The sequence below is a fragment of the Dromaius novaehollandiae genome, chromosome 1 (genome assembly GCF_036370855.1).
Source record: "Dromaius novaehollandiae isolate bDroNov1 chromosome 1, bDroNov1.hap1, whole genome shotgun sequence".
NCBI classification, from domain to species: Eukaryota; Metazoa; Chordata; class Aves; order Casuariiformes; family Dromaiidae; genus Dromaius; species Dromaius novaehollandiae.
In genome coordinates this window covers 25,252,374-25,279,018 of record NC_088098.1, presented here as the reverse complement: position 1 = coordinate 25,279,018, position 26,645 = coordinate 25,252,374, and the positions used below count along the sequence as shown (strand labels likewise).

The following is a 26,645-nucleotide window of genomic DNA, read 5'->3' as shown; positions in this document are numbered from 1 at the left end:
TCCTTAGATGTAAAATTATAGCAAATACATAAGCTACAGTGAGATTTCACTTGTTTTAAATTTTGTTGTTTCTTCTTCTCTGCTCTCATGAACTAAAATGGCTTAGCCCACTATATATTTTTTCCTTTTCTATCTCGTTCCCTTTCAGTGCTGTCGTCTTCTGGGTGGATGCTATCTGCTTTTTTTCTTTTGATGTTTTTGCTCCACTGTTGCTTTAATAACAAAAAATCCCAAGTTTTAGTCTGTTCCTTGTGGTTCCTACCCATTTGCTTCTCCTGTTGTTCCATTTTCGTTACAGCTGTGCTTTACCTCTTTTTTCCTATTGTTCTCTGATACTTGGTATCAGCTGATGCCAAACTTCACATCAGCTCTAGCTTTCTAGAAAGAATAGCAGGGAGAAAAAAAATGCAGCAAAGGTGCCAAAAGTACTCAGATACCTATGTATATACAGCTATTTTCCTACTGATCTTCTGTTTTTTCTTCTGCTCTCTGTTGATATTATACTTTTTTTGCCGCTGTCCTGTTTTTACTTCTATTTCTTTCTGCATTGTTAGTTTTGTTAATAATAGCATTGGGTAATACTTAGTGTTACAGAGATGACAGAAGACAGAGAAATAAGAACAGTGGGTCAGATTTGTTCTTGCAGTGTAACACTTTTTGAAGTCCTCTGAAATTCTGTCACTTGTGAGAGTGGAGGAAAGGAAATCCAGGGAGCAGTCAATTTTAAGGAAATTGATCATTTCAGTCATTTGCCTTTTTGTTCTTTTTAAAACCAAGTGCGGTGAGTTTCTGTGGTCTTGTCATCTGAAAGCCCAGTATATAGGATTGGTGGAGAATAAGCCAGACCTTTGAATGTTTTCTGGGTTAATGGTCAGGCTGCGAAGCCAGGACTGCTGTTTGCCTGGCTTCATCATCCTATGTCCTTTCCTTGCAGAGAATGAAACAGTGTTTGTCCCGTGTTGTTTTCAGGTTTTGGGAAGGGAGAAGGAGACGCTGGAGCCAGAGGACCCGGCTGTGAACTTGCACAGGTTACGAGTGTTAATGACATGGAGAGCTCCATTCTGTTGGGCTGAGGTTATCACTCCTGTTTGCTACATCCTGTTGTGCTGCCTATGAGGCAATACCCAGCAAGGAGTATCCTGTTATTTCTAGCTTCTCTTTGATGCTTATTATCTGATTTGGGAACAAATAACGCAATGGGAGAGGCGACTAAACTATGCTAAATATTTGATTTAATGTCTTAGTTTCATAGGACACCAGTGTGTCTTTATGCAATGGTATAACCATATGTTGTAATATGTACTAGTTGTGTAACTGCTGTAATTGTAACATCAAGAACTTGGATTACTTTTTTGTGTCTAGTGGTTAGTTAACCTTCCTTTTAAAATTAGAACTCCAGAAGCAAAGCATTCTGTTTCCTAGTGAAATGGGATCATACTGATTTTGCATCCGTTTGAATCCTTTATGGTTTTGGGGACAATCTTCACATTTATAAAGTTATCAATTATTTGTGTTTCAGAAATAGATCACTATCAGCACTTGAAAAATTAAAAAACCTAATTCTTCTTAATTTGTGTATTACTTTTTCCTAATACCCAATTTCTACAAGCCTGTTTGCATTATAAAGCAAGATTAACAAACAGAAAAGAATCAAGTAGATCATTGTGCTTCTTAGATAGTAAGTAACATTTGTGGAAAATGTGGGAAGAAACAACTATGCATTTCACCTCAAATACTGTTTAAGAAAAAAAAACCTTCAAAAGCAATCAATTAGTGTGTAAAATATAATAAATATGAACAGTGAATGTTGGAATGGTGACCATAAATTAATCTAGCGCTGCATATCTCTATGTGATGTTTGCCACTGTTGTAAGTACTTGTAACACTGCCAAATATAAGAGCAAATACACTGCAGTTCTTTTCCAGTCCTCTAGCAGAATGTATGGAGAGAATACTGGATAGATAAATTTATAAATGGAAAGCTAGCAGTAAAATTCCCCACTTTTATACACAGGTTTGTATACACATTCATTTCCAGGGAGTCTGAGTGCTGGCTATCGACAATGTCCTGTTTCTGTGTATGGAGTCGCCTCTTGGATTTTTCATGACAAGCTACAGCTTTTTTCCAGAAGTGAAAAGCCATGTTACAATAAGAACCATATTCAAGTTTATTTTGATGTTGCTTAACATCCATTGCGAAATAGTTGTATGTGAATCATCTTTATTTCTAACTTTGTGTTCTAGCAAGAATTTCCAGGTCACCTGCAAAGTTCATCACAGATGCCAATATATGTATAGTTTCAGTCTCACAAAGGACATTGCTAATGATGGCAAGATACAGAAGGAGAATTTTCTTGCCATCTAACGGTATTTAGAAGACAAAATGATATTTGGATTCTGAGATAACTATTAGAAGCTAAGAAGTTAAAAGTAGTTAAAAGAAGTTAAGGCTTTACCTAATTCAGCAGTGATTAAGAAATTGCTGTTGCTATCATTAAAAAAATTCAACAGGCGTTTCTTCATTTTGGAAAAACACTTCAAGAAATAGGATTTATAAATGGAGCAATTCACTTTACATTATCAGTGGGAATGTGGGAATGCCTATCAACTTTGTAAACTTATGGCTACCAGTCCTTTTCACACTTCCCTGTGCTTCTTTTTGGGTATGTCAAAGACATCTGTATACAATGTCTGCCACCATTCAAACAATGCGTAAGGTTCTGCAGTGCTTCCAGAGGAAGAAACTGCAGGTGTCTTTGCACAGATTTAGGAGTACTCTTGGCACCTTCCTGTGTACTTGTGTCACCTTCTCAAGCCATAAACATATGTGCATGTACATTTGGTATTCTAGTCACCCCTTCACAGTTTGAAACCTGATGGGATAAAATGTATTTTTCTTTTGTCCCTCCAGCCCCATTTCTGTTATGCTTGCTGTTCCATGGATGTGTTTTCAGACAGATTTTAACATATAGTTCTCAGTGTGGGTCTTGTAAAACTTGTACCAGCAATTTTACTAAGGTGTTTTCATTACAAAGGATATCCTGTTTCATAATAGTATATTGTATTCATTTTGAAGATGTTCTCATGTCTTACAAGAAGCAATTCTAAAAAGGTAGTTGTTGCTATTAGCTGGTACTTTGTTTTCCTTGTAAAGTCAGCATGGTATAAAAAATTCAGTGTAAAAAATTGATTTTGAAAGATAGATTGTACCTTGATGGTACCTTGTTATTTAGTTAATGTATGCTTTCTGTGATATGGAAGCTGCAGTATATGCTATTTATGTCCTAGAAAATATTCAAAAATAATTGCTGACAAAAGCCACTTCACACATTGACTCAGAGGTACATCTTGTAATCTGAATGTTAATATTCTGAATAGCTAAGCAGAGAAAACTATTGATGTAGTTTGAAGATTCATGTAGAGACTAGTCAAGATTTTAGTTACAGAAGTGGGGAGGGAGAGATGTTGAGATACTTGAGTTGTCCCAGCTTCGCTGAAATTTTATGCTTATAAGGCATATGGATGCATACGATTTGTAATATTTTTGAAAAGGTAGGATTTTTTGCTGCAGTCAGTTTGAAATGTTGCCTTTTATATCTCAGGAATTATGTGTTTTCCAGAAGCAGTTTGGAATCACCCTAATTTTACTCTAAAATGCAGACAGCTCCTGGTTTTACTCTACAATCCTAACTATCTGTCATGTGCTTTATTTTTCCTCTCAAGCTTAGGTTTGTGTTATGAAGGAGTACTGGTAAAAAACAGAGGCCTGATTCTTATCTACCTTGCATGTGGTCTCTCCAGTGTAATCCATGCAGAATGAGTAGGAACAGCCACTGTTGAGATTAAATGATTACCAGAGCTCCAATTAGCATGTAGAGCTGGGCTTTCAGCATTAGTAAACCAAAGCAGGACCTCTCTATTTCCTAAAAAGAGTTTATCTTCTTATTTTAGTCAAAAACAGTTTGGGAGGTAGAGAAGTGTCAAGGGTATTTTAAACTGAAATGGTATTTAATATTTTCTCAATATTTGAAAATGCCAGAGATTATGCTTTCTTACATTTTGAAGTTGTGGATTTTTATTCCTCCATGGCCCACCTGCAAAAACGTTGCTTCTACGATGTGTTCTGATGTACTGTTATAAACTGAGAAAAATAGTATTCTTGCCTGTCTGGGTGTATACTCAGATGACCAAGGCTATAACCTGCAAAATATTTTTTCCGTCGGTGGCGTTGGCCTGCATAGTAAACTCCATGGGCATTTGTATTAGCAGCCTTGGAAAAGGTTTTGAAATGTGATTGAACTGTGAGGCTACTAATTAGCCGTCTCGGGTTTTTTTTCTTCCTCCTGATGTTTTCTTTTGACTCACTTTGACTCCACGGAGTCTGTATTCTCTGTGTATGTTTGTTTTTGTGTTTTGTCTAAAATCTCCAATGATATCTTAAACTGTCCTGTTTTTGTTGAAAGAGTTTCCCTCTGTTTACATACATTTTTCTGTTAAATGCATGCATCAGGATTTTTTCTTATAAGAATAGTTTGGGAGGTATAAACAAAGTATTATCGGTGTGCATATGTATGTGCATGTTTATTTTAACTGTTATGCATTTCACAGTGTAAATGAAAATGTGCACAGTTACTGCATCCAAAGCCATCAAAATCATTGTAAGTGTTTAGTAGTTGAATATTTATTCACCATCTAGTAACCTCACAATTAAATTATTTTGTAAAGTCAGTTAAGTAACAGCAGAAGTTATTGTATTAAGGCCCACTTTGCAAGGAAACCAATGACAAGGAAGCAGTGAAATACACTAATAGATTATATGCTATAGAAATATATTGCCTTTTTTTATTGCTTTTCCACAGGCAGCAGATTCATGTATAGTTATTACTAGCTACATTATCTGCTAGTTTTCTATCAAAAAAGATTCACTCTATTGAATCATTAATCCAATATTTATCATTCTTATTGAAAATCCACTAGTGTTAACACTGTATAAAATATTGACTTAAATCTACTGGTTTTGCTAAAGATTAAAAACATATTAACCTAAAAAGAACAGTATTTCTTAGGACATTTGAAACTGTTCATTGTGGATGTTTAAAATGACAATATTTCTATGTTGTGTGAGGAATGATTTTTTTTTTTAAATCTTTAACATATAGTAAGTGACCAATGCCATCCTAATTTGAAGATGCTGAATGTTCATACAACTCACATTTGAAATTTTGATGTGTATTGCATTAGTTACTGAATATCAAGAATAAAATTTTTGCTCATACATAGAGTGTAAAATGGGATCTTTTGTAGCAGCACATGGCCTGTTTAGAATGATATAACAGGCGCTGAATGTTCACATATCAAACAAAATGCCATCTTTCTGTAGAAAAGAGGTGTCAAAAAGTTTCTTTGTACCTTTAACGCATGTGATTATGTAGTACAAAATGCAGAGTTTGTAAAATTTCTTGAATATACAGGCAAAAAATGAATAATTCAAAACAAGTCATAAGTTCTACATTCTATTGTATCTTTTATAACGCAGGCAGAAGATAGCATTGTGTTCCCAGTAGAGCTGAATTTGCACAAGTTACACCTCTGAAAATGCCAGATGGTCTATGGTCTACTTTTGAGAGCTGTCACATATGTAAAGATTTGAAAAAAGAAAGACAGCTGAATGAGAGCAGTGGATCATTAAAGAGAGAGTGAGAGTCCCTGGGTATCACTGTGTTTTAAGAAGCACTGTGTCGTTCCCCATATTACACTTTTTTTTAAGATACACACAACCTTTAAAAACTAAGGTAAAAATATTTCTGTTTTAAACTGAGCGATTGTGGCTTAATCTTGGAACTGTCAATTGCTTTTCTTTATGCTAGAATGCGGTCATATGGTTCCTAATTGGTTTCAAGTGTGTTTTAACCATAAGATTCAAGTCTCCCTAGTGCAAAATTATCAATAAAGTTAAAATAAATTTAAATTGAGATAACTAATACATTTGGGGGTTTATTCCATTTTGATTTGACCTGTGTATCACATGTGAATACTCTAAAGCCAGTCAGCTAAAAAGTTGTATGTTAATGTTAAAAGACTGAAGTAAGAGTACTTTGGGAACAGGATTATTAAAAAAAGAAAAAGAAACCTTAGTAAAAATAATTACAAAAGTTAAAACAAATAACTGTTTGTTTAGATTCCCCAAGATTTAACTATTCACCTATAATTTGACAGAAACAAACATAACTTTGAAGATTGAAGATTGGATAATTTGTGAAGTTATTGTATTGTAATAAAGCACCAAACATATACAAACAATTGTAAGCTCCCATCACCAAATTAGCTGGCTCGAAAAAGGTCATATCTGTCAGTTTTAGAAACTGTGTGTCTAGACGTACAGAATTTTTAGCATAGTCTATTACTTTTATTTATTGAGGAAGGTTAACCCCTCCCAAGTAATTCTAGGTTAGTGGTGAACGATAATGCTCTACAGTTTGGAATCTTAGGCTGCACAATGTGAGGAAAGCATCCTTATGTGGAGCATGAAAAACATTTCTTAAGAATACAGGATAAAGAAAATAAAGCTGTGGGAGTTATGGGTATGAACACTGAATTTTAGGGAGTGCAATTTTTGATTCCTGATGTTGCTAATGGTTTTATTTTTGACTGTAATTAATATTTTTGACTGACGTTGACCATTTTTAAAAGGGAAGAATGCCTTTTGATTAGTTACAACAAAATCTGCTTTGTACATGCACGGAAAGATGCCTTGTGCAAATGGTTCCTGGTAGTATACTTTTATTGTGCCTGTTCCTGTTTCAGGTAGGAGCAAACTTCCCCAAAACTTGCTTCAGGGCTTTTATGGTAGCCTGCAAATGTTAATGGAATATATGATACAAACCGAATTCCAGAGTCAAGTAAATACCTTTGCTTATCTTTCTATTCATATGTTTGGCAAGCACTAATGCAAGATTGAAAGGAACAGCAGTTTCAGTATTGCCATCCAAAACTTTATGGGCAACAGTTACTTTATCAGGTGGCAGGATAGTTTCGTGCTCCTGCTGTGTTGGCCTGGAAATTCATGAGCAGTTACTGCTGGTAGTGGGAAGGAATCATCTTTGTCTTTCCTGTAAAATTGTTACAGAGGCTAATGTCATAAATATTTCACCCAGCCCTTTCTTAGTACAACAAGAAATTTTCACTTTCGTAAAGCAAGTACAATTAGGGTTACTCTGACCTAGATAAATACGTGGGCAGTCTAGGTGTCTTCTTCATATCTTAACTGCAGTGACTAAGAAAATCCAATGGCAAGAAGAATGAACAATTACATTTGTTCCAGTATTTAAACGCTAGCTGGAGCTATCTTAAATGAAAAATCTCTCTCTCAGTCTGTGAATATAACCAGGACTTAGTTTAAGACTTATTTGAAGTTTAATCTGGACAAGATTATGATAGTTGGAGAAAGTAATCTGAGGACGGTATGTATCAGTGTCCTTGATAAAAGAAGAGTGTTGAGGGTTTGTTAGGCAAATTAAGAACTGAGGAGTCTTTTTAGAGTCCGTGTTGGTCTGGGTGTCCTGGTAGTATTTGTCCAAATGTTTGGTCACCTGTAGCTGAAGTGATTAGCGTAGCTGTTTCTTTTAAAGGAAATTAACTATGATTATCTATGCATTTGATTCTAGGATATAATGTTGTGGTCTACATAGGAAGCTATACTGTGAAATCATCTGAAAACTCAGGTGAATCTTCTGAAAAGAGAAGGAGTTGCAGTCCTGAGCACTGTTTCCCTTTCCTACAGATGCTCTCTAATCTCTCTTCAGCTCAGAGTTCGGTAAAACATAGGCTTTTTCCTTAGCATTAAATATATAGATAGTTGAATATTGGACTGTGTGAAGACCTCCGCAAGTCCAAGCATGATGCCATAGTATTTTGATTAGTGATTGGGCTGATACTTTTTGACTATGAAATCTTGTTATATTATTATGTGTATATCTTAATTAGTTTTAGACCTAAATCTTCATTTGTTTAAAACATGAATCCTAAATTGTAAACCAGTCTCCTTACTACAAAACATTACATAAAAGCTGTATCTTTCCTTTTCTTTTGATATAGACTTCAAAATGCATAGAAAATATATTTCCCATGTTGTTAAAAATACTCTCCTTTAACGAACAACGAATGATCGGGTTTCATGCCATCTCATTAGAATGAATTTATAACAAGCACTCTTTGAGTCTTAGCCAGACCACTGCAAATTCCTAGCCTGACAGTGCTTTAAAATTTTTCCTTGGACCATTTCGGTTTGCAGTCATTAAAAACCCTGAGTGGTCCATTATGGTCATTTTTCAAATTGTGCTTTTGAATCGAGAAATATGGTAGGGGATTGTGGGTTGCCATAGGTAACAGTTTAGTGGTATTTGAATATATGTTCCTGCTGTTTATTGGATCACCTCCTCCACTTCCTGAAGATTTTGACTGTTTTTTTTCTTCCTAGAAATCCATGATCCTTATGAGTTTAAGGTCAAAGTGTTGTTAGCTACTTCAACAGTAATGTTCTTCTCTAACAGCTTGGTCTTGGCGGGCTGTGTGCCCCCTCCCATTGTCGGTGAGGACACTTTCTGAAGCCTGCAGGCTGGCCTGCCTGCGGTGTCACTTCCCTCTCTGCAGCCGGCATCTTCTCTTCCTCCTATTCTGTCACATTTCCCCCATTCTTCATTGTGTCCAAGTTTATCTCAGTTTTTCTTCTTTTTCTCCCATTCCTGAGTTTTCATTGTTCAGGTTGCTTGCCTTGCTCTCTCTGTCTAATTTGCGGAGAATTACGAACTGTTTGGTGCTGTGCCTAATGAGTGTTTCAGGCCTCACATATACATGAGGCACTTTCTGAATATCTGTTTATTGTTATTTTTAATCCAGAGATATTTTTTGTTTTCTCATTTTGATGGGGAGATGTTCATTTTTCAGTTTATTCTCTGGTCACTGAATAAGAACAATGAAAGTTACCTTGCCAGTCTAGCCTTAATGTGTTCAGTTATCGATTTACAATTTAAATTAACCCTTTCTTTCCCTTTCATTTTTAGCACAACCTCAACGTTTGCCTCAGCCGAATACTTCAGCACTGGAAAGGGGTGAGGAAGAAACTGGCAAAATACAAAATGGTCATGTGGGTCTGAGCAATGGAAGTGGAATTCACAACGGGGTCAAGCATGTATCGGCAGACAACAAAAAACTTTCAGCTCCTGTTTCAGAAAAAATGCACAGAAAAATTCAGTCCACCTTGTCTGTCAACAGCGACAGCAGCAAGAAGAGTAAAATAAGCTCTGCGTTTTCTCAAAAACCAGGTACTTCACCTGAAGGTAAGCAGAAATTCTTATAAAAAGAAAAAAACAAGCTGAATAAAGTCTAGCCAAACCCCATTCACACTAATAATTACACAATCAACTGAAAATAATTGAAGAGCATGACTCATGCTCCAGAAGCAAATAGAAATCATTATGATAAAACACAAGTTACTTCCCCAAAGGAAAATATTAAGTATTTGAGGGAAATTGAAGCAGTGGGAGATTTCTTGCTTTCAAACATTTGGCCACCATAGTCTGATAAGATAATGTTTTAGTATCTCTAAGTTAGTATCCTTAACTGTCAGAAACTCCTGTCAACACCATCACAGATATACTAGAAATAATGCTAAAGCACTAGTTCAAAAGATAGTAATTGCTTAATTCCACTAATGGTAGTTTCCATGAGGGTAGAATTTGCTTTTGAAAATGTTCTGTTAACAGATATTCTGACTAGCCATGATATGACCACTAAATAATAAAATTTGGAATTGTGCTTTAACGATGAATGTGCCTTATGTTGTATTTAGGCTGTAAATAATTTGCGTGAAAAAGCTTCATACTCCCTATGCACAACTTAAATAAGTAAAAGTAAATAATTTTCCTTACGTTTTAGCTGTGTGTTTTCACTGCTTGCAATTACTCTAATGGTCCCAGAGTTCCTGAGCCTGTCCTCAAGCCACTGCCTTCCCATTAGCACTAATATACTTGAAGTCTTTGCTGCTGCCCATAACAGCAAGGGTGCAGAAGCTCTCTAAATTTTACTGGTTTGAGGCAGGCTTTCTTTCAGCATGTAGGTAAGATGCGTAGATGGGACTGGTTAAAAAGCTCTGGGGATGCTGGCAAAGACATGTGTTCTTAGAGAAATGGGAAACCATACTGTGCAGTGAAACGAGGAAAATTTTCAGCCTGGATGAAAGCAGAAGGATCAGAAGGACTGTATATAGCAGGCCTGAATCAAGCACACAGATGTCAGTCGCGTGACTTCTCTTGACTTGAACTACTTCAATCAAACTTATTGAGTGAATCTGTGTAATAATATCAGGAACAGCTTCATTTGTTCTGTGCCATGCGCTGGTCCTCCTTGCTGAGGTTTATTTTCATATATACCTTCAACAACCTACTGCTATTTTTCTGTTGTGCTTTTAGTCCTCTAAAATTTCTTTGCAAATTCAGAATTTGTACTTTGCTATATCCCCTTGTCTCTTTCTATTATGTGAAATCCACTTCACCCTTAACCCTGATATTTTTCTTAGTTCCTTTGTACAATATTGAAAAGCTATTAATCAAGAAAACGGGAGCTGTTTACCTAACTGATATAAAGTGCAGGCCTCTGAATTCAAGAATTTCAGCCTCCAAAAAAGAAATTCTAGAGTTCTAAAGAGACAGTGCGTGTCCTGTTCATTCCTCATTCAATTTTTTGTGGTAAACCCTTCCTTTTTCTTATAAAATTATATCAGTATAAGTTCAGTCAGGTTTTTTTTATGACCTTGGCAATGATTATATCAAATGACTGAATAACTGAAGAAAAATATATTAAGATACCTTCAGATTTAGCTGTAAATTCTAATCTCAGATTTTAGTATCCAGCACATGATTGTGAGTGTTAGTTGCATGAAATTGCAAATTGCAGTTTTTTATGTACAGTCAGAAGTGTGGATATTTTTAAAGATATAACTGATTACAATAGATAACTACATTATGTTTTCAAGCTACCTCATATACATACTTGCAAAGTACAGAAATACAGGGTAATCCTTACTATCACATGTAATCTCTTGAGTCATCTAGTACCTAAGGTTAAATATATTCAACATTATACAACTAATTTTTTAATATTCTCCTTTTGAATGTGGGATCTCAAATATGTGTTCTGAATAGCATGGCCTGTGCTGCTAAAGTCTGCTGCTTTAAGTTTTCTGTTACCAGTCTGAGTGATGTACAAGTTTTATTGTGTAGTGATTAAAGTGTATCTGGGGTACAAAAGTTGCCTACAACGGAATATTTTTTTTAATTGTTTTCTTTTTGCAATTTTATTTTGCTTTACAGTTCTCTGGCAGACTTTTATATTTGAGTTCATTCATCTGCTTGTACTCATGAACAAACCTTCTGACAGCTTCTTCAGCTTGTCCGTAATTCACTCTGTGGGGCTGCATTGAGGAACCATAGGCTATTAGGAGTATTTGTATCAAGCTGTTACCTTGCACAAAATATCAGTATATACTTGATTTGTTCTATTATCACTGAATTGTTTGATAAGATGCACAAGTAGAGACCCTAGCAATGGTCAGTTGACTTTTATACAATAACACAAAGAACAGATCGCTATTTAAAGAAAGCTAATTTATCCATCATTTAAAAATAATTGTGTTTATATGCTTAGGCAAATATTAACGCCTTTTGACTACTAGAAGGTTATCCTTAGAAAAACTTATTATAATTAGACAGGTTATTTATTCAAAGGATTTCAATTCCATTTAAACTAATAAATATCCTTGATGAATACATCTAACTATACAAACCAGAAGATGACACTAGTAAATTCTGCAACTGAGCATTGTATAGACATCCACCCAAAATATTATATACAAATTATTTTGAAGTGAACCTCTACAGCATTTTTATATCCTGGTTCATATCTTTCTGGGCACAGAGGTATTTTTGTGAACAGTTCTCTCTTGCTTCGAATCAAATAACATTTTTGTAGAAGCTTTTGTAGAAAAGGTTTACAGAAAGATGAAAGAGATTATTTGTAATTATTTATAAATATTGTTTATCTGCTTGCCTTTGCTTTAACTTGTGTTGTGTTAACCTCACAAGCCATTTTATCTGAAGGTGTCTGTGTTTGTCTTTATGCACATCTATCTAGGATAGTAATATAACTTGTATGTTAATTTGTATGTAAACTTATACAGAGAGAGACAAATTAATTTTTGTGTTGTGAATATTGAATAATCACCTGAAGTTAACTCAGCTACTTGAATTTGCTGTAGTGCACAGATAATTTGAGTAGAAAGAAAGATATATAAACTTGCATGCTTTCAGATGTTCCAAATCACTATAATGCAAAAATTTTGTGATTCCTTACGGGTGACTTCGAAATTTATATTATAGTTCACAGCTTTTTTTGTCTGCTCTGTCTTCCAGCTTGAGTGCTGCTGCTGTATTGCTGGTCAGGAGAACTGTTTTTGTTTGTTTGTTTGTTTGTTTTTAAGTGAAGCAAAGTGGCCAGAGAAAAGAAATTGAGTATGTTCTCAGAAGTGCTTCTTTACAGAACTTAAAAGCCTGTATTTCAGAATAGTACAGTTATTTAGCCTGCAAAGAAGGGTGTCCCACATGAATGAGAAGGACATCAGAATGGGTGTGTAAGATGCAGAAATGAGAATATCTGAGAACAAACATGACTTGAGAACAGATAGCTGGGGAAAAAAGTGGAAATAGTTGCAAGGATACAGTCAGGAATATCAAAATAGGATTGGTGATGAGGAGAAACTTAGAAAGAAATAAAAGGGAGTAAGAAGCCCAGAGGGTTTCTGTAGTAAAGGAGAATATACACGTGAGCTTTAGGGTGATAATCCAAATGAAGCACAGACTGGGAGGAATGCAAAGGTAAATTGTGTGTGCAGTAGTTTTCAGAAGATACATATCTTATTGTGACACTGCACTGAAGAAGATATGCTTTTACAGCAGTGAAGTGAGATATCTGGTTATCAAGCTGAGTTTAAACCATAGGAAAGAGAAAATACTTTGCCCAGGTTTTTCCTCCTTCCCAAAAGCTTCATTTTTTCTTGCTTCTTCTTAAAAGACAAGATGTGATTATTTTTGCAGCACCACACCTATTCGTAATGCTGAATAAGTCAATCTGGTCATGTCTGGTAGTTATTTTGGCCTAGAAAGTAATATCTATTGACAGAACGGAAAACCTGGTAGTGCTTTGAAAGAGGGTAGAGTCAAGAAAGATCCAAGCTGTGCATAAGAGTATTTGGGCATTTATTTAAAAAGTTAGCAAATGCTGTATGCTGCTTCATGTACTGCAGACTTCATTATATATACTAGAAAACTGAAGTCCAATGTTATTTTACCTAGGAGATCACACCTTTTGATGAAGAAGGTCAGAACTGCCGCTATTGTTCTTCAAAGTACTAGACAGCCCTAATGCAACTATAAAAAAAAAAAAAAGAAAAAAAAAAGAAAAGAAGCTCCCCCAAGAAGTTCACAACTTATTTACTTATTGTTCCACCTGCAAATTCCATTTGCATTGTATATTGTACCTTGTGAGCTTTAGGAATTGGGATTGTGCTGGAAATGCTTAAAATGCATCAAACATTTTGGTAGTAGCAATAGTAGAGAACCTGTAAAATCTGCCGCCTTAAACGATCACGTATGCTGTGGAGTCATGTCAGAATTCCAGAAATACTGTGTAGAAACACTTTTATATCCAGTGAGGCTTAGGAGGATGTAAGTCCACTCACTAGTTATGTTCTTCCTCTCCATCTATTATTAATCCATATTGTCCCCAAAGAAAACTTGACTTTATATTTTATATTGCAAAAACAAGGGAATTATGAAATAGTAACACTGTGGTTGTTAAAAACTCATTTCTAAACACTGTGCAGATTTTTTTATTCAAAAATATATTAATAAGATTTAAAATGATTTATGTCAGAGGTGTCACAGTTCCTCCAAAACTGTGGTCTGTAGAACACTGGCATAGTGGTCTGAATCGTCACTCTCTTGCACCTATTATATGTAATGCAGAGAAACACCTTGGAAACCTGAAAAAGCAATCGTAACTGACTAAAAAGATGGCAGTCTAGCTGCTGGTTTCAAAAGCTTTTTTTTTTACCTATCGACAAGGAAGAGGAGAAAGTGGTACATGTCCAAAGCAACCAAAAGAAGGAAGGAAGTCTAAAGGAGAGAGCAATCACAGAGCTGGACAGTAAATCTAGATTTTAGAAAATGAGGAGAAACAGCTAGCTGAATACATGTATATATATGTATCAGAATGGTAGTATATAAGTAATAATGACATATACAGGGTTGGAGGAGGAAGCGGAAGAAGAAACTGGGTAGCAGAAGGGATGGAATAGGAACTGAATTAATGGAAAGGGAGACAAAATGAAGTAGACAAGAATTATTTTGTAAAAAACAAACAAAAAGCTTTCCTACCAAAAACAACCTAACAATATTTTCCTGTTATTTTCACACTGTTATTAGGGAAATTTGAAGAATTGTACCTGTAAGCTAAAAATGATTGGTGCAGTGACAGAGGTTTTAGCTATCTCTGATAATGAAAAGCTAAGCTTGAGAATTTTGCCTTTTTCCATTCAGCTTGGTGTTTTCCTTGTGAAGCTTCATCATGTGCATTTTTTTAATCCTAGTGATAATTTACAAAAAGTAATGGTGGAGGGAGGGAATTCAGTATTGAAATGGAGCTTGCACTTGCGGTCAAGTTGCTGTGGCCTCACAAGTTACTATACTTGCCTGGCTAGTTACCACATCTCAGTTAACTTGTGTAATAATTTGAAGTTAGGGCAGTACTTCACGTATGCAAAAGGGTGAGAGCATACATGTACGCAACTACTATTTTAATCGTAATGGTAGCTTGTTAAGCTATGGAGCGTGGACCATGAGCCTGACTCCTTTTTGTATGGTGAGACCTTTACTTCATTCCTCCCCAGGCTCTCTAAACTGGATCAAATGACTGCTGGAGGATACCACAAACTGTGAAAAACTTTAATCTAGCATGTGTGGGAACGTCCTAGTATAGGCACTGTAAGACATCTTTCCAAGGATATTTTTTCAAGATCGGTTGCAGGAAGTGTAACCATGCTAGATGGAGGAGTGAGGCATATGAAGAAAGCCTGCAGTACGTGGGTGAATGACAGAGGCAAGGAAGGCCATGGCCAGATTTAAGTCACTACTGGTGCTTTTCCAGGAGCAAGGCCAGAAGCATCTTTTTGACCTTCTGGATTGTGTAGCCTGTGCTACTGACCTTAGAGATGCAGTGCACAAGTTTCATCCACCATATCTTTTGAAAATTGGATCTTTAAAATTAAATATTTCAAGCTTGATTTGAATCAGCCTTTTTTGTTTTGTTTCTTGTTTCTTTTTCTTTTTTTGATATAAAGAACTTCATCATCTTGTTCTAGATGTTGAATCCAAGCATAGAAGTGGTGGGCAGCTATTTGGCTCATGTTGCTGACTACATTAATCTGTTAGAGTATCCAAAGTGATATCGATGTCTTAATTGAAGAGAAAACAAATCCATCAAATAACCTTTGTGTTGAGCCAAGGTCTTAAGAAGCAGTATGTGCACATATATATGAAAAGTAGAGAGTACTTCTCTTAACAGTATAACTGACCTCTACTTGCAGTACCAGAGTCTTATTTGGGTTTACATTACTTTATATATACTGAAAAATAGGTAGTTTTCAGTCAACTTTACATTTGGGGTATGCAATTTTGCATAGGATGTGCAGTGATGAGCAATGGGAATGAAAGCTACAGATACTAAGGAAGCCTTAAATATTTTAAATTGGCATTTTTCTTAGTATTTCTGTGTATTTAAAACAGGATCATTTTCTCCTCAGGTTATATCTGTGTTAAGAGTTTAGAATACAGGAGCTGGTGAAAGTTTCCTTTCATTTTACGGTGTAATTTGCCTGTTCAGGCACCCCTTTAATTTTCTTGATCGAGAGAAATGATCCTTTTGAATTTTAAGATGTTGAAATATCATGTATCTTATGATTCATAATTGTATTTTCCCCCTTCTAAATGTAGGTCTGTTATTTAGGGATAACTACAGTACATGTGACATGCCAGTTTGTTCTTTCTGGATTTTGTATTTCTATTCCCAAATTCTGCTGGGCAAAGAGGCTTTTTTTAAGGGGACCAGCAGCAGGGAGGCTGCGCGCAAATTACTTATTACAGGAAATTGTGCAGTGGCTGCCGGCGTGCTGCAGCTCTGTAGGTTTACACCACGCCTCGATTTAACGTGCACTTCCTAGAAACTTCTGCTCAGCTGGCTCCTCTTCAGCTCATGCCCTGTTTGTCGTGAGGGGCGTCTGGAGGCTGGCTCCTGCTGTCTGCAGGGGGCCTGCGGCGCCTGCCGAGACTGCCGTTCCTCGCTCCGCGTGGGCTGGGAGCGGACCCCCGCTGCAGACCTCGGCTGCCACTTTGATTGCGGTTCTGCCCTTTTTGATTCTTGCTGCGAGACAGCAGAGTGCCTGGAGATTTGTTTGGAGTTGTCTGAACTGTGTGAATATAGTTAGTAAAAAGCTGACCAAGGTCAGTGTTCTGTAAGTGAGCTTATTTACCATTATAGACATGAAAACCTTTTATCATATGTGACCTGCCTGCCTGGCATGAAAGCTTATTGGGTCAGTTTGTGACAAGTTAGTGTCAAATATTACAAAAGCAGCACAGATCAGCCTGCATGTGTGTTTTCTGTACATTTTGCAGTTTAACTTTTGCTGATCTTGTTCAGTTTAGATGGTCAGATGATAGTTCTCTTAAAATCTGTTTCGTAAGTAGAGCTGCACATTCTTTCAAAAATGAAGGGGAGGCCATAAAAGGGAAGCTGAACTAAAAGAAATACATATTTCTGGATTTAAAAGCAATTAGACATGAGAGCAATGCCTGTGTGCAAAGGTATTAGAAATAAAAAATCCTGAGCAAGTGCAGATGTTTCAAGACATTTTCACGTATAAAAATTAAATTCATGTTGTTTGGTTGTTATATTCTTTGCCTTTAATGAGCATTGCTGTTATAACTGAAAGTAGATATATTGTGAGACCCTTTGGGCTTTGAATAACAGTGGATAAACAGTTTTAAGGGATTTTAAGCTTCTTCTTGGGTTGTCTGAGGTCTCATTTATAACCCAGTTAAAATAGATATTATATATACCTTTTACACTCTTTGGTTAAGTCAGCACAAAGTAGCTGAATGCGCTCATATGATCTAAGCAACAAAACTTGGATGCATTTGTTGGGTTCCTGTTTGCATTGGCATTGTCTAACGGTTTTCAGAAAATTCCCTAACATATCTTTAACTTTTGGGCAAGTTCCAAAGGACTAAGGAAACAGCTTTACTTATCCTGGTGTTTAAAAATGCTAAACGGGATGACCCTTTTAACTTCAGGGTGGCAAGCCTAACTCATCCCAGGCAAAACAAAAGGATAATTGAGGATGAGCTTGCATGTCTGAAAGTTTCTCTCTTTTTTTTCCTCGGCTATAAATTGAGATCACAAATGCAATTGATTAAAGAACTAGCACAGACACACTCTTTTGTTTTATGTATACAAAATATGCCTCTATAAAATGACCACATTTTCATTTTTGTATTGAAAGTATTGAAAAGCAATGGAAATTTGAGACTGTATGGTGTAGTGTGGAAGTCCTGAGGAAAGGAACTGCAAAGATGAAGGCTTATCTTCCTTAATGATAGGCTTCTGTAATGAGACATAGGATGATTTCTTCTCTTTATGTGAAAATACTCAAGTGAAAATTTAAACCTCAAAAAACTTGGAAGGTAACTATTTGTCCACAGTAACGCATCATGAATATCAAGGCAGACAGAGTTTTGTTCTTGGTAAAGGGACACCCCTGATCCTTCACTGCAGTAGTATATCTAATAGGAAATGAAGAACTGTTGTTGTAGTCTTTCTTCAGATGCCATAGTGTATTTAGAAAACCTTTAATTCAGACCAAAAATGATAGAAGTAAAGAAATAGATATTTTTACGCTAGCCTCTGTTTAATGTAAATAGAGGTGCTAAGTTGTGACTGATACTGTATATCATTTCACCAGCATAAAAGACTAGAATGTCTTCAGTTTCAAAATGGTCTTAGAAATTAAGATCACTGAATTTACTTTTTTTTCCGTAACTATCCCAAATATATAAATTAATCCAAGTGGAACTAAACTTAATGTGTTGCACTACTCACTCATCTGCAAAGTCTATTAGTATTTTAATGTAGTAAGGTCAAAGAGTGGAAGTTAACTCCACTGAAAACTAAGTTGGAAATTTTTTAAGCCTAGTCCTTATTTTTAACATGTTAGAATTGTTTTGAAAAATAAAATAATCAGTAATTTAAAATAGTCTCTTTGGTCTTGGAACCAGTGAAGTATTATTAGGAAGTAGAATATATTTTAGCGGTCTCAAACATGGTACTGAAAAACCTGACATTATCTCCTTGGGAGTCAGTTTCATGTACGTACTAACTTCTCCATGGCTGAATTTCACTGAACATGAGACCCTAAAACAGCAACCAAAGGAAGTACTTTTTAGCTCTATAAATTTAACCTCAAAACTGCAGTTTAGGGTATGAATATGGGTACCAGAGAAGGATATGTGAGTTTTCTTTAGCATGTTGATTTGCTATAAGACCTTAAGGTTTCTTACTGCCATTACAGAAACCACTTTGCTCTATCTTTTACTTTGTCTTATAATTGCATCTGTGGATAAGAAGTTAAGAAGTAGGAGTAATACATGGAAGAAATTATTCTACCCATTTATTTCGTCCAGTATATATTCCAAATCTTCAGAGTCACAATTCTGAATTCAGCAGATTAGGTAGGGTTAGGTAACAGCATGCTTTCTATGCATTGAATAATTTCTGTCTGCCTAACTATTAAAAGCCATTAACATGAAAAAAATAAAAATGTGATTATTTCACATATGTCCTTGAATTACGGATCAGAGTTTGTGTTCATTGTACGAACGAATCATTGAAAGAATGAAGAGAGCAGTAAAGGGTATCTCAACTTTTTTTATAAAGTGTTTATGTATGTTAAGTAAAATTCATTGGGAAAAAAATGTTATGTAAAGATTTTCTGAGTGGAAAATGAGTTTTGCGATCCAGATGGAAGCAAATCAGAGTAAACAGTAGGTAAATAAATCCTTTCAGTATTTCAGCCAGTGAAAAAGAGATGGAAAGAAAGAACCTCTAAGTGTCAACTTAGTATAAAGGTTTGTAGATTTGGAGGAAAAGTTTTTTGTGGGACCAGAAAGTACTTTGAGTGCCGTCCCTTGTTTAACCTAAAAATTGTGTCCCTTGCCCATCAATATGTATGTATGGTATAGTTTCTGTGAGTGTTTATTTTGCTCTCCTGTAATTTTACATATCCCTGCATTAGGCAGGCAATTTTATTTTCACTACTGATGGTCATAAAGTTTTTTTTACAATGTTTTGTTTAAGAAGGCATTCATAGAACAAAATTTGCTTACATTTTTTAATTTGTTTATTTTTCTAGCATCCTTCAGCAACTTCTTTTAAAGATGCAATAGTAAAAAGCTCAGTTTCTGAAATATGGAGGCTTCTTAGATACAACTCTTAGCTTCTTTATCTTTTTCCTTCATATTAAAAGAAAATCTGAAAGGAGATTGTACCTGAACAAATTTAACACCGTCTCCATGACAACCAGCTAATTAATTGCTATCGGTCTGGCTTTGGTCCTCTTCAGTGAACTGATACTCACTAGCTTTATTTCACATATCTTCTGGGCTTTCGATGAAGGTCATTTGTATAGCTACAGTTCTTGTTCAGGAAAAGCCGCCTTTTAACACAGGCAACTACTTTCTTTAAAAACAGCTCAATCTTATCTGTTTTCCTCTCACAGTTTTGCTTCCTGCTCAGTGATACGGTGTTTCTGAGGGTTATTTTTTCTTGTTTTTCCTATTGTTCCTTTTTTTTTTTTTTCTTTTGGGCATATGTTTTCATTATGTATATGATGACTGTGACCACATTGCAGTACAGGTACTCCCAAGCTACATCTGACTCTAACTAGCACAGTAACTGGGAGAAATCCATCTGCAGCATTATGGAGCTTGGGGTGGGCTAAGAGCTCAAGTAGTTACTTTGCTTCCTGGGACAGATTTTGCAAGCAGTGTTGAACTGTGTGCTTCTATCACAGCATTGCTGTGAGTACCCATGCCTGCTAGTTGCTAGTGGCAAGTCAGCTCTAAGGCTACCCTACCATCCAGTCAGAATCTGTACAGCGCTAGTTGTACTTTGCGTCAACCAAGATGTTTGCCAAGCTTACTCCATCAGTTTTAGTATAACAAAAATGTTTAGGAGGCATGGTAATTGTATTACTATTGCAAATAATTGCAAGCTTTCCCCTACAGTAACAGTCTCCAGCCCGTGAATTGTAAGAACATAACATCGTTACTTGGTCAGTTGAAAGGTCCATATAGCTCAAAATCCTGCCTCATAGTGGCTTCTCATAGCAGGTACTTAAGACAAGGTATAGAGACAGGGAAAGGATGTGATGAGGCAGAGTCACATCCCAGAACCCCATTCTGAGGAATGTTCACCACAGATGATTTTCTCAACCTTTGACAATTTGTTGCTAAAGAAATTTGAGTCTTGCAAGCAGTAAAAACAAGAATGAAAGCTGAGGCTAAGAAAGAACTGTATTTTCTAGCCTGAATATTTCTTGCATTTTTAATTTTTCATTTTATTTCTGGACTGTTCAGCCCTGTAGTGAACAAAGTATATGTTCTCACAAATTAAATATGCTTTATATGTGTTATGTGCTTACTATGTGTGGACACTGAAAGCAGTTGAATGTACCCTTCCCTCCTGCAATTTTCTTTTCACTGGCCCGTGTTTAGTTCTGGTGTTTCTTTTCCTAACATGTCTCGTGGACATGTTAATTGTTTGAAGTTATTCAATATGTTTATTGCTTGGATGCCATATTTTTTGTTGATAGTTTGTAGGATGCTTCCTCAATTCCTTGGTATAGTTTAGTAGTATTTATGACAGATGAAATCAGGTGTAGGTATAAACTCTACTGAAGCTTGACGTAATGCATAAAAAGGATTACCAAGATATTTGTGTGGAAAAACAAAAGCAAAGTATGCATTTCAACTGAATAGCTCATATCTTGTTGAAAGTACAGAAATACATATAACATGCTGTTATACTGTTTTTAAGGTGTGCATAATACCATAAAGAAAGCAAAAATGTTGTTTTGTGGTAACTCCCTTGTTTTTCTTCATAATCATCAAGCCAGCAAAACAGTTTTGAAAAGGCAAGATGCCCTGGGAGAGGCTGGAAGTCGTTTTCTTCATAAGCTAGAACTTTGTTTCTCTTGTGGGCCTGTTGGAGGGGGTTATGACTCAAGATAACATTTTTGGTGTTTAATTAATAAATTATAGACTGGAGAAGTAGATCTAAGTGATCATGTAGTATTTGGGAGTTGCAGGAAGTCAAGAGTGATGAAAGGAAACTTGCACTAAAGCTGATACTGAGCTGGAGACAATTTAGTCTGAATTTTGTTCCATGAATGAGCTTGAAGATGAGAAAGATGGTTTTTATGGAGTCACATAATGTCTACTTGGAATCGTTGTCTTTCATATACTACTTTTTTGACATTATGATACATTTGTATTTAGAATGACATAATAATTTTTTTCTTTTTTTTCTTTCCCTTTTTTCTTTGTTAATATGTGACATTCTACTGATCTGGTACATATGAAGATTGCTGTGTTCACTGTATCCTGGCTTGCTTGTTCTGTGAATTTCTCACCCTCTGTAATATTGTTCTGGGACAAGCATCCTGTGGCATCTGCACATCGGAGGCCTGCTGTTGTTGCTGCGGGGATGAGATGGGGGATGACTGTAACTGCCCATGTGATATGGACTGTGGCATAATGGACGCCTGTTGTGAATCTTCAGATTGTTTGGAGATCTGCATGGAATGCTGTGGGATTTGCTTCCCATCATGAAATATTTATCCCTCTTTATTTTATTCTGTTAAAAACTGGAGAGCTTTTCTTTAAATACATTTGAAGAAAGACAAGGTAAGATTCTCACACAACCGACTGGTATTGCACTGTTAGTTCCTATATATGAATTTTTTTTTTTAAAAAAAAAGCATTCCCTGAAACCTGTATTCTAACACAAGTTGTATAGTTTTATATGTGAAATTCAAGCTACATTCCAGCTTCCTTTTGGCTTTGCAAATGGGAGAATTTACTGGAACTGAATTATAGGCCTGATACTGCAGGTTATAACAGGGCAAAATTGCCATTTGAGTTTAGTGACAGGTTTTGGTCAGAGAAAAGACTGCAGGGTGAAGCCTTAAGTATTTGCCTTTACCTACTTTAATGCTTAAACGCTCGAATGCCACCATATATAACATACCCTTAGAGGAGTTCTTAAAAGCAAAATGTCTTTATTTCAATCTCTGTGGGTTGAAAGTAACCTTGTTCTTTAATTTTAAACTTAATTAAAAAGTCTGCAGCAGGAATCTAGTTTGTTTTGCTACAGAGGTCACATCAGAAATATTTCTTTTGTTTTATATTTCCCGTAGGTTTGAGAGGGATTCCTGCTATTTTCCATAGTTAATACTGATAATAGGTGAAGATTTGGATAATTAAAGTCAATCTGAGTTTTGCCACCTATTACAGTAACAAGATTTCGTTGAGACAAGACAGACTAGAGAACTTACATTTTGCTTCAGTATTACTTGAAATGTTTGTTTTTAGAAAGACACTTCTGGGAAATCTGGGTGGACATAAAATGTATCCTTGCGTTTGGACTAACAAACCCTTCAAAATTTGGCTAGAAAAGGGAAATTATCAAAGATTAACTCAAGACTCTAAAGCTGTGTATTAGTGGCCCTGTCAATTTTTGTGGTTTTATAACCAGTATCACCTAACTTAATATTTTGTTCTTCACTGTGTAAAAAAGATCCACAGAGGATGGCAGAAATGAAACAGGATATACCAACCAAATTAAGTTGACTAATTAAGGAATTCTGCCATCAAATGCAAAAAGTAAATGTAAAAATGTTTATTCTCAAATACTTCTTTTAAGTGTTATTTTAAAATAACTACTTAAAAAGGTTATTTTAAAATAATGTTTGATATCCTTTTAAAATAGAAGGAATATGGTAATATGCTGAAAATACATGTTTACGTTTCAGTGGGCATTTTTTTCCCTATGATACCATTACAGATTTTCTCAGAAAATATCTTTTTTGTCGTTGTAATTGGGAGATGAATCTGGTCCAACACAAAAAGAGATTTATAGTGTTTCCGGATTTAGGGAAAAATGGCACCCATTTTCTTTACCATATGCTAGTTTCTCCCCTCCATCTCTGTAGCTCATTAACTTTTCTGTGTAAACCACCTGTATGTCTTGATCTCACAGACTTAAACTTTTCTATCTACACTCTAGATTTCCTTTATAGATTGTTGGATCTAGTAAATGTAGGCCTTGTTACAAGAGTCATTGATAGCTAATACTATATCCCTGCTAAGTGAATTGACCGTAAATGTCTCTTTCCACTGTAGTGAATTCAGTTTATATAAATGTGACAAACTAAAGATCACAGGAATGTGAAGCTAAGTCAACATATTGTCTGCTATTAACCAAAAGCTTCTTCCTATGAACACTGACTAGTAGTGCAAACTACTGCAAGTTACCACTGAAGGTAAAATAGCTATATCCTCAACTATGCTAGGGAGCTGGGAGGTGGAACATTTTGTGTTAGCATCTGCAATATTGTGGTATACTTTAATGCAATGCGGATTTACTCAGAGGGCGTCTTACCTGTTTTTTGGTAGTTACTACAAGGCATGATTCTTATCATGTCTTTTTTTTTTTTTTTTCCTACTTACTGGGCCAGATTCAGATCTCTCAGTTGCATAAACTAAGTGCATTTCCATTAATGTCAGAATTTTCCATTGGTTAAGCTTGAGATAGAGAACACAAAGATATTATGGTAATAGGCACACTAATAAGGAATGATATAGTTAAACTGATAAATTCACTGAGCTCAGAATCAGGCCCGTGGGGCTCAATTATGACTCCTAAAAGTCTGAACCACACTGGGAAGGGGGAAGAGTGCATTGGTTGAGTGGCAGTGCCTGGAGGCATTTTGCCTTTGTAAGGCATAATGCCTCTGGGGAAATTGGGGGCATCAGAGTGAGCACTGGGACTTGACGTACCTTGGAGAAAGTGTAGACAGTGCTTTGCCCAGTGTACGTCTATGGATGCCACAGTGGTGGTGAGGACACGCTCTCCGGGGCTGGGCAACCCCATTAGCTCTCCTTCCTGGTGTCCCTCTTGCCACAGAGATGACTTTCGGCTGTGTCTTGTTTCAGCTCTGCTTTTGGAGGCCGAGGAAAAGGACTTCCTGTCTCCCGTCCTTCTAGGACATCTGTGCCTGAGCAGTTCCAGTTCTGTGTTTGGAAAACTGCACATTCCTATTTCAAGCTTTTAGTGAATAGTGGATGTTAGTAAAGATTACTTTTAGCACAGGACAATATAGTATAAAAAAAGAAGATGTCAATCTAGGAAGTCCTTTTTCTTTGTAAATGTTTGTCAGTACAGTTTAGCATACGCAAAGCATTGTATCTACTTACAGGAACCCAGATTTTTTTTGATTGAACTTATGAAAACTAGGGAGATGTATTTAATAGTAAACATTTCTTTCTAGTACTGTTAAACTAAATACAAGAGCAGCTCTGTTTCTGCATATATACATACGTACACAGACTCTCGTGCGTGCACACACACACATGCATGCACAGACACACACACACAGAGGTATATTATTTCTTTTCCCACTTCATTTGTGAGATACTAGGAAGTGAAAATTCTGTGCTTATTAACCCTTATAGTGATTAGGAGTATCAAATTATTACAGACTTAATTAAAAAAATAAAATGTTAATTGTGTGATTTGTTTGACGTTTAACTATAGTCTGCTACTATTTGTCATAGAAATATTAGCACTTTTGTAAAATGTATTTTCGTAGCAGAGATTATTAGTATATAGTTTAAGGAGTTCCTTTCTATGTTTTTATTCATAAATTCTGTGTTGTAATGTTCACTCTAGCTAATCTTATAAGCACCTTGTGTAATTAAAACAAGCAGAATTAGAAAGAGACAAATGTGAAAATCTAGTTTAAATAAAATTAAAAATGACAACTTGTTTATTTTATAAACGTTCTTGTGAACTTGTACAGTGTTTCAGTATATAGTTCTGCAAACTGGCCCATTAAAAATGGTAACTTGCTATTTGTATTTTATATTAACTAGAAGTGCTATTCTCAAACACTATTTTGAAATAAAGATCTTTATTTTGAAACTTTGGTATTTCTTCTTCTTCTAGTCTTGCCCTGTTACTATTTTGATGATTTTGTGTCTTACTTGTGATTTTTGTGTTACAATATTTATTGAAGACTTTGGCCTTTGGGTGATTAGCACAGAGAGGGTGAGACAATATAGGTGAGTTGTCTTATGGGTGGAGCTATACCACCTCAAGCATTGAAAGTTGTGCTAGCATGAGTCTCCACCACGTGGACCAACAGTAATAAGTTCGTTATTAACAGGGAAGATTCATTCCTTAGTGTAGTTCTGCTATTTAAGTGGAATTCCAGTAATGATGAATTTTGATCAAAATGAAAATTACTTTAATACACCTGCTGCAGTAGTCTTCAATTTACGAAAAAAACAAGCTGAACATAGAGTGTAGATAGTTTGTAGTGTTGCAATAGACAGATAAAGGTGTAATGGGTTTTAATAAAACTGAAAGCTTATACACAATACCATTATTTTAAATAAAGATATACCTTTAAAGTCTGTTTAAACACAGATGCAGTACACCATTTCATCTGCGATTTAAGCAGAGATTTTTTTCATGTTGATTTAAGCTGAGTGTGAAGTTTGTATCTAAAACTTCAGGAACTTCATGTTTACTGGTTCTTGCATTGCTTTTCCTCCATCTGATTAAAAATTTCTAAGTATTTTACTATGCCTGTATATATATGTGCCCTTAAAGGATCTAAAATAATTCTGATAACTGAGATCTTAGAGTCTCCTCAAGATGTTATACAGGTAGTAGGCAGGTTTAAACTACCAAAATTCTGTGCTTGAGATTGTGTACCATGAAGTCTTGCCTTTGGGACTGTATACTAAAATTCTACTAGAAAATTGTTTGCATCAGAGAACTAATAAAAACATAGACAAATAGCACCATTTGAGACTTATTGTAGGTATTCTAGCTAGTATACACAGTATGTCAAGAAAAAAGTGGCATTTTGGGGGCTTTTCGATTGAATAGTGACTATTTTAACTACAGTATTCATGTTAAGAACTATTTGTTAAGTTTAGTGAATCATGGCTTTTATAAAATAATCTTCTGTATGAACAGCTTTTCTGAGCTGTTGTCTCATTTTATTAAAAATTTTGTTAATGATTGCAGTACTTGATGTGTGTTCTTGGAGAGCAATGCCAATTGTACTGGTGTATTTCCACAGTAAGGCTCCTTTCGGCAGCAACTCAGTATCTTTCTGAAAGACAACAGAT

The 26,645-nt window shown here is 35.7% G+C and overlaps 1 protein-coding gene across 10 annotated transcripts in view; it reads left to right on the top strand.

The window, feature by feature from the left end:
* Window positions 1–25,425, top strand: part of MDFIC (MyoD family inhibitor domain containing) — a 52,985-nt gene extending 27,560 nt beyond the window's left edge. For 6 of the 10 annotated variants that reach the window (XM_064507522.1, XM_064507539.1, XM_064507525.1 and 3 more), the window contains 4 exons: window positions 7,665–7,721; window positions 8,477–8,587; window positions 9,060–9,335; window positions 21,805–25,425. In XM_064507522.1, the coding sequence (XP_064363592.1) occupies window positions 7,665–7,721; window positions 8,477–8,587; window positions 9,060–9,335; window positions 21,805–22,052 (692 nt within the window). In that variant the 3' untranslated portion in view covers window positions 22,053–25,425. The remainder of the gene's footprint in view (window positions 1–7,664; window positions 7,722–8,476; window positions 8,588–9,059; window positions 9,336–21,804) is intronic. The other 4 variants (XM_064507554.1, XM_064507561.1, XR_010387973.1 and 1 more) reach the window with 3 other exon arrangements.
* The last annotated feature ends 1,220 nt before the right edge of the window (window positions 25,426–26,645 follow it).